An 8,606-nucleotide genomic window follows, 5' to 3' on the forward strand; every position below is an offset into this window, starting at 1 on the left:
TTAGGTGCTTTCACCAGAAATATCTATGTCTCTTTGTTTGCGTATCACATCGGAAATGAATGGGAATTTATACAAGTCAATTTTGCGAGATTTCCGTGTATATCAGCGCTAAATTCTAGACCCACATCACGCAGCATCTTGGCCTAATGTAAGTGACGGGCCAGACTTTATTTTTCCTGATTGCTCAATACAACAATCAACGTCGCAAGAAAACTAATTTCCTTACATTACGTCAAATCAGCCGATAATGCAGGAAACATGAACGCATAGGTAAATATAACTACATTTAGATTTTATTTAATTTACAGTGTGTCACAAAGGGGAGCGTATATTCAATGATCGCCGCCTATGGTTAGTCTGATATTGCAATCACATTTGCGGTGGGTATTTTGTGTCACGTGTATGTATGTACTTGTATAGGAACTTTGTCTTATTGAAGCACTGATAGCGATCCTTTCAGCTCTCCGTTCATCGTTCTCGTTTTCTTTTCTTTATATAAGACGACGATGGCGAAAAAAACCTTTATTGTGGTCGTGGGCGGCAAAGAAAGACGCTTGCGTGATTCGTGAAGCTTACTGGAATAACCGATCTGGTTCTCGCATCTCCGCTGACAACCATGGACTCACGACAACCCTGATTTCGTCTGACAAATCTTCATTGCACGTGTGAGTGCTGCTTCGTTGAAATTTATGACCTCAATCATGACAACTACAATGGCGATAAAAGACAGACTGTTCGTTCGGCTCTTAATATTATCGCTGTTACCGCTGTTAAATCTCTGTCTCTACGTCTATTTCATTCGTTCCGGCAAACCTGGAGGGGACACAAATGACAAGTCCGATAAAGGCGTCTCTGATTTCAGCCGACAGTTAGTGATGCTTCTTGGAAATGAGACATCCACTATCGATGAATCGTTTAACTGGTCCAATAAGCAAGTTGAAATCGAAGCTTGTAATCGAAATACGTCTTGCTTGCTACAGTATCTACATAATTCAGGTTTTCCAACGGATTTAAAATTTATTCTGAGTAATCCATATAAATGCGAGAGAACCGACGTCGCAGAGGCGGACATTTTTCTCCTGGTGCTTATTACCTCTCGCGTTGCCAATTTTGAACGTCGTGCCACGATCAGGCAGACGTGGGGAGGCACGGCGTTTGTAGCGAGCAATAGAGTTGCGACTATGTTTTTATTGGGTAACGATAATAATGATAAACTGCGAAAAATGGTGCGACACGAAAAGGAACAGTTCGACGATATTATAATGGGGGACTTCGTGGATTCATATCACAACCTCACTCTAAAAAGCATCATGGGATTGAAATGGGCACGTTACTACTGCCCAAAAGCAAAGTACGTTCTCAAAACCGACGACGATGTGTTTGTTAACTATGTCGCAATGGTAAATTTTCTACTCAGCTCTAATAGGTCGGATTTTGCCGTGGGTTATGTGTATTTGCACGAGTCGCCGAATCGCAACGCTTCTCACAAATGGTTCATGTCTCCTGAGCTGTTTCCTAGCAACGAATATCCTCCATTTTGTTCCGGTACCGGTTACGTCATGTCGTCGGACGTACTTCAACGGACGTACGACGCAGCGCTACAAACACCGCTACTGCCGCTGGAAGACGTTTACGTCGGTGTTTGCTGGGAAAAGATTGGCATTGTTCCGCGTAGCAACCCTGGATTCCGTGTTTACAGGCAGAAACTCAGCGCGTGTATTTACAGTACGCTGCTCACCATACACGCAGTGTCTGTCCGTGAAACACGACAAATCTGGAACTTTGTTCAGACTCGTTTTCCCGGTGGATGTAGAGAGATCCTTGACATACGGAATATATTTTCCCCTATATTTGAAGATTCCACTGACGTCTTGTGATCTTTCGCCGTTATCGCGTGGTACTAAGTAATATTCAAATACATGCAAATACAATGTTCTGGGTTACAGATCCATTTGTTTCATTGAATAATCTTTTAATCCGTTGCAATCCCTGACATCGTAGCATGTAACAGTAGGCAGTACTATATTTATATAGTCAGTGGATTGTTTTGTGTATGTATATGTACGTTTTTGTATCAAAATTGTTACAAAATTACACGTATGTGTTTTGCTCATTTCGCTTCAATTATTTCCCATCGCTATTCATTTTCCTATTACAGTACCTCACATTGATCACGAATTTCCTGCGAACCAAGTCGACACGCTCAATGTATGCTCAGACTAGTTGTATTACTAGTCTGAGATGTATGTGAAACGTCGGCGCATTAGAGAATGAATTGAAACTGGGGAATAAAATTAAACCTACTGCCACACGTGGCTACATTCCGTGATTGACAGCAGCGCGTGACAACGCGATTTGGGTCTCTAAAGAAATTAACGTGCGCTAAATAATGAGAACTGAATTCAAGGCAGGTATTGACTTCCAATAATGCACGTAAGAACAGTTATTAAAGCCAGAGTAGGTGAATTATATGTTTTACGTTGCAATCGATCGCAACTCGCTTTGTGTATAAAACGGTAGGTAGCATCTGCTGATCTGTTGTCATGCTTGGCGTACTATCAAAAGCGTGGTCGTAAAATAGTAATTACTTTAATACAAAAAACTACAATTACCTAATTTCCACGTAGTTCATGTAGTCAGTGGAACGTTGACACTTATTATTTAAATATTACGAGTACATGACCGAAAATGGGGAAAACAAGCGAATGTTCTTGTGAGCCGAATGCAAACACCCATCAGTTGTCAGTACGCCAAAAAGATAGAGGTCAGTCGAGAAGATACACGAAACAGGACACGGTAAAAAACAACAATTTAGGAAATAGTACATCGAAGTTTAATTTCTTTCTACCTGTGTAACCAATCTACATTCAGTAACAACGCAGCTAAATCAAATAAGACATGCCGTGTCACATTTCCCCCAAACCGCAGACAAACCATTGGAGATGAGATTACAAAGTAGTCATAAATTCGATTGTTTGTAATAATTGCATTTTGTATACGAGGTCGTGATATTACATTCAGTCGCCTGTACTAATACGTGACTCTTGGATTTCTATAATTGTAAAATATATACCTGGGGTGACGTATATGCAAGTGACGTCGACTGAAACGCAGTATCAATAAAATGAAAGTATTTTTTTTTCTTCTTTTACTAATTTTCAAAAGGGTTTGTGATGGCAAATGGGAAATGTCTCAGATTTAGTATACATGTGTGGAACGATAGTAAAGTGTCCCCATTATAGCGAATCGCCGAGAACTGTGGTGTAACGTCCACGTTCGGTAATTAAAGCATTGAATCGAACAGTGCTTACCGTGACTGAGTAACCTTACAATACTTTTTTATGGTACGCAGTTATTATCATTTTTTAAATTAAAAATAACATTCATCAATCAAATCTGGATAACGAGATGAGATGTTGATTATGGAGAAAATCGTGTGTCAATCACGAGAAAGACACGTAATATTTATTGACGCGACTATGTTGATGGAAACGTCGAATGTAGTACAGTACAGTTTTCATGTTACAATTAAAATCCCATAGACAATGTAAAAACTTGAAAACAAAGATTATTTTACACATAGAACCAATTATGATTCACGTACCCAACATTTTAACAAATTAAAATGAGTTATTTGTTTAGTTTTTAAAATCAAATGCAAAACCGTATGAAAGTCACACAAATTATTTAACTACACTGGAATTGTTCTATTTCAAAACTAGCTTGTTTTTTGTTGTTGTTTTTTTGTTAAAATTCCATTCTCAAAACAAACGCTTGCTTATCATGCTATCTCTTGTAAAAAGCTGTGTTCAATATAGAGTAACAGATTCTAGTTGTGGTGTGAAGCCTATAATACTATAATAAAATAATGACTCATTTAAAAAGGTTAATGCAGGGAAGGCAGACGGCGTACACGATCGATTCATCACAGAGTAAGATTGTTAAATAACACGTTTCCGTGATATATTCCCCTAAGTCAATGAATGTTATGCGTGATTGGCGAAACATGGTTTTACAAGAATACTTATTCGATCGCAGATAATACGTAAATTAGAGATTATAAGAGAGGTGTACTATGAGATGAGAGCGCTCATTTGAATATTACGCCGTGGGTTTATTTATTCTATTAACGTTACGAATTAGGTAAATCGAAATGCCCTATTGATTATTTCCCTCACCGTCTAACCACAATTGACGGAATACATGCTTGAAATGTCAAGAAATACTTGGTTTGTTTGGGAATAAATTGCTGTTAACTATGTTCAAACCCATTGTTGAAATTGCGAGAAAAGATAGTTATTATGTGTTCCTTATATAATGCAGAATCTCTGGTTGGAAGATATAATCGTGTCAATACTTGTGAAGAGTGCGACGCCCTCGCGCGGACGTTGGGGTGTAGGGAAGCAGGTTCGTGAGCACTGTACACTCGACAAAGTTTTTACGTTTGTGCTCGTTAATGGAATAAGGATTAAGAAAATGAAATGAAGGAAAAAACGAAATGGAATGGAATGAAAATAGCATGTTTTGTCTGGCATTTTACCATTGCTTACTAAGACAGGGGCATATCTCAATATGAAAAAATTGTATATAATGTCTCGTAATCATGTAATGTCCATTTCTAGAAGTATAACAAAAGTGACAATATTTTCAGCGGGAGTTCAATGACGAAATTTGTTTCATTATGGTCCATGGAAACCTACATATTATAAGTAACTTTCCAGTAACAAGGCTGTAAATTAATTTAATAAAAACAATTTTGATGAATAAATAGTATTAAAAAATATTCGAATCCCTGATAAAGATGTTTGTAATTTGCATCCCCTAGTTCAAATTTCAGGTACAAATAATATGAGGCACCAGTTACAATGAGTCCCGGTAGATATAATAGTAATAACCACCCCATTCAGTCGAATATACAAGATAAACTGAAAATTTGAATCTCTCTGCTTTGCAGATGCCTCGTCAACACATCCAATTCACCTAACAGTATTACGTATCGGGCAGGTGTACAACGATAACCGATTATATATTAGAAAGAAATCATCACTTTGCACTGTCAGTTACAGCATTAGGCGTAATGTCTACTTCGTGCGAATTCCTAAACACAATTACTATCCTAGTGTTTGTAACGAGACAGAGATGCATAATCGATTTACAGATACTCTAATTGAAATGGCTGTAAGCGTTGATGTATAGTTATCATTAGAATCGCAATGTTAGAATACTATTAAGCTGGTCTCGGTGCTCACTTAGCCTGGTCGCACCACGGCGTAATCGTTCGGAGACTTGTTATAGTGTATATCATAGTGGAGTCCGGTATGAATTATAAAACATAATATATGTATGGCGTATTGGAATAAAAATGTTCATCGATTTACCACCATTAAATCGTCAATGAACGCTTTATACCGTGGAAATATTTTATGCTGTACAACGTGCGCAAATAATCGATGCTATATTTACACTGCAAACAGAGAAAAGTGTTGTGATTGATTGCAGCGTTAAATATATGGACATATATAACTGCGCCGTGGAAACGTCAGTTATTGCTTTTATCGAATTTCCCCCCTCTTTACCCATGATTGTATTATTGTGAAATGTACATATGAGTGTAGTACACACTGCCGAGTAGGTATGAGAAGCCAGCTCAATTTCATTTCATTCAGTCTGTGCAATTCAAATATAAGTAAATCCTTCAGACAAATAAATGAGATCTATAATCTTGAATGTAGGGTCAAATGTGTGTCGGGCAGTATTTGACGGATATTATATTCCAAGTCAAATAACAAGACGAGAAATCCCAACCAAGCGTATACTGTAATTCTTTTTACCTCGAGTGTGATCAGATTCCATCAGAGTTCTCCAAAGACAAACTGAGCCAAGTTTTGTCTCTAATACTATGTATTGCCTCTATCATATCATCCGGGGTTTAGCTTTCTAGCTAGCTGGTTGATTACTAAAACTTGTTCATCGCTACTCGGCTCTAAAGATGTATTTCCCGTGAGCTTGTTGCCACATGCTTTTCTTATAAAGAGATACAATTCAATTTCGACGCCAGAGTGTTAATCTATAATCGCGTACCTATCTCGATAAACTGTGAGTAAATCCCCCTGACATTCATACATCGCGAATCTGGAATAATTCACTCCGTGACTGACAATTCAACTCTCCGTGTAATCCATTTAATGGGGTGGGTGATAATATGAATATACGTCTATATGGGCCTCTTGTACACTACGGCGCTAAATTGGATGCGCCTTGCATATCTATTATTGAAGAAGAACAGTAATTTGAAGTGACGGGAGCACGAACATGCATTTCTCTGCCCATAAAGATAATTACTCGTGAGACAAGAAGCAATGTGAATGACCGCCCGCCAAGCTAACTAGACATTCTTCATATCTTGCAACGGTTGATGTTAATATATGTTGTCAGTTTGTTCTTATTGCTATATTAATATACGAATTCTACGAGATGACATGGTGATTTATCGTAGAAATAGGTAGAATCCACGCGTCAGACTCAATCAACGTCAACTGGACTTTCCAGACAATATTTATTATAATTAGGCGTGTCGACGATACGCGAAGAAATATCATATCATACGTGGATATTACATGGATTCGTCGCGACCACGTGAGTCATCAACATGCTTATTACGTGACATGGTGAGGTAAGCGTTATGCTACCGTGTGTGTGCGCGTGCGCGACATGGGATACTCAGACCCAGTAGAAGCAAATTCCCGCATGATGTAATGATGTTGTGTTTCGCAATGTCATTTCTAAGTAGGGTTCTAATACAGCCGACTATGCGCGTCCGCCTATTGTAATTAACATAAATTATCATACGATTTGTCAGTGGAATTCCGCAAAATAATTTATTTTATGGAGTTGGTTACGTGATACAAAAGTGAGAAAATGTGCAGAACGATTTTTTTAATAATGTCGTTTAATAAATACCATCATCACCATATTTATTACATTCCACTATTCTGCACTCGAAGCTAATTTTGAAATTTGTCATTGTCGTTATATTTGTATACAAGCAGCTGAAGTAAAACGTTATCAACAAAATTATCATAACCACTACCGTGACAGTTGTTACTATAGTAACAATTATTCACAAAGACATTCAATTCAGTGAAGGATGAACTTACCGATAGCCGACCCAGGATATAATGCATATTGCGAGGAATGCAAATGCTAGGAGAAACTAATGTTACATTATTTTTCAACAGATTTGACACATTTATTACATAATTTCAATCCGAACGTTATGACGGTATAAATTGTCGGATTTCGGTGTGACATCACTGGGACAAAAAAATTGTTGTGTCACGACACCAATTTATTAAAGGGCTGTGGTCGTCGCCCCGCGCATGTGCGACATTTGTGTTGATAAACAATGATTTTCCCTCAATGCAATGCGCTTTTCTAATGGAAATCACAAGTATAGGTTTTGACCTGGGCAACTTGCACTAATTACCGCTAGTGACTCCTTCGTTGCCTTCCAATCACCTAATTAGAGCGTGGTAACAATCAAAGTCGCCATCGTTGATTATATGAGACTCATATCTCGCGTATGCGTGGCGCGACGACCACTGCCCTTTAAAGGAAACATCAAGCCAAACAACATAATCACCTCTCAAGAAAAAGCTTCATAAATGTAGGAGAATGCAATTTACAGTTTTTTATAACACTTTTCATTCCCTAGATATTCAACTTTTCATCAGTATTATGTAGTCAGCCATCTTGATTCTCAAGCAAAGGATTATGGGTAAAGTATGACATCATAGAATCTGTTGTGAGAAATTGAGAAAATGTTTTCATCTATAACATGAGAAATACTGATGCGAATTAGTTCAAATTTTCGTTGTGCTTATTACTTATGTATATAGTGATAGTAATGTAAATTAGAATGTTAGAAATACACATAAAGTGAAGATATTGTCGAAAACGTTAAACAAATAAAAAATCGTGAAATATAGAATGACACTTTTTTGTTCCCTTTTTGTGGTCAACAGGTAATATATGTCTTATATAACCTACTCACATCGGTAAATTCTATACAATATAAGGAAATTTGAGCATTTAGTAAATTGATAAAAGATTGAATATCTAGAGAATAAAAAGTGACATAAAAAACTGTAAATTGCATGTTCTTACATTTGCCGAGCTCTTTTATCTGAGAGTATTATGTTGTTAACCGTGACTTTCCCTTTAAGCTGATTTGCGTGATTCTCGTTCAGACACCCCCTATGAGAAATATGGGCACAATATGAAAAATAGAATACCAGGATGCATTGAATGTGAGAAATATAATCAATCTATAACTTTAAACATTATTTCTATTTGTACTTGTGCATAAGTTTGGTCTTAGAATTAGGGATCCGGGGCCAATTAGACAACATCTTGTGAGTAGCTTTGCGTGTTAGCAAGTAGTTATTTGTTTAATGAATCCAGTGAATTTTAATTATATCAGTATTTGTGTTATATTTTAAATTCTATGCATTTTAACATTGTGTATACAATCTTGGAAGAGAATTCCGACTAAAGGTAAATAATTGGATGTAGGCAAACTGTTATATTACTTTAAATATTGATGT

The 8,606-nt window shown here is 37.2% G+C and overlaps 1 protein-coding gene across 1 annotated transcript; it reads left to right on the top strand.

Moving 5' to 3' along the window:
• Positions 1–492: 492 nt before the first annotated feature.
• LOC100377689 (beta-1,3-galactosyltransferase 1-like) lies at positions 493–2,113 on the top strand. Its single transcript, XM_002738281.3, has one exon. The coding sequence runs from the start codon at positions 690–692 to the stop codon at positions 1,875–1,877; it is 1,188 nt and encodes a 395-aa protein (XP_002738327.2). The 5' UTR covers positions 493–689; the 3' UTR covers positions 1,878–2,113.
• The last annotated feature ends 6,493 nt before the right edge of the window (positions 2,114–8,606 follow it).

This window comes from Saccoglossus kowalevskii, chromosome 9 (genome assembly GCF_978046115.1).
Source record: "Saccoglossus kowalevskii chromosome 9, keSacKowa6.1, whole genome shotgun sequence".
Lineage (NCBI taxonomy): Eukaryota > Metazoa > Hemichordata > Enteropneusta > Harrimaniidae > Saccoglossus > Saccoglossus kowalevskii.

Excerpts from the sequence above, each read along its gene's own strand:
- LOC100377689 (XM_002738281.3), top strand. The coding sequence starts at position 690 with ATGACCTCAATCATGACAACTACAATGGCGATAAAAGACAGACTGTTC.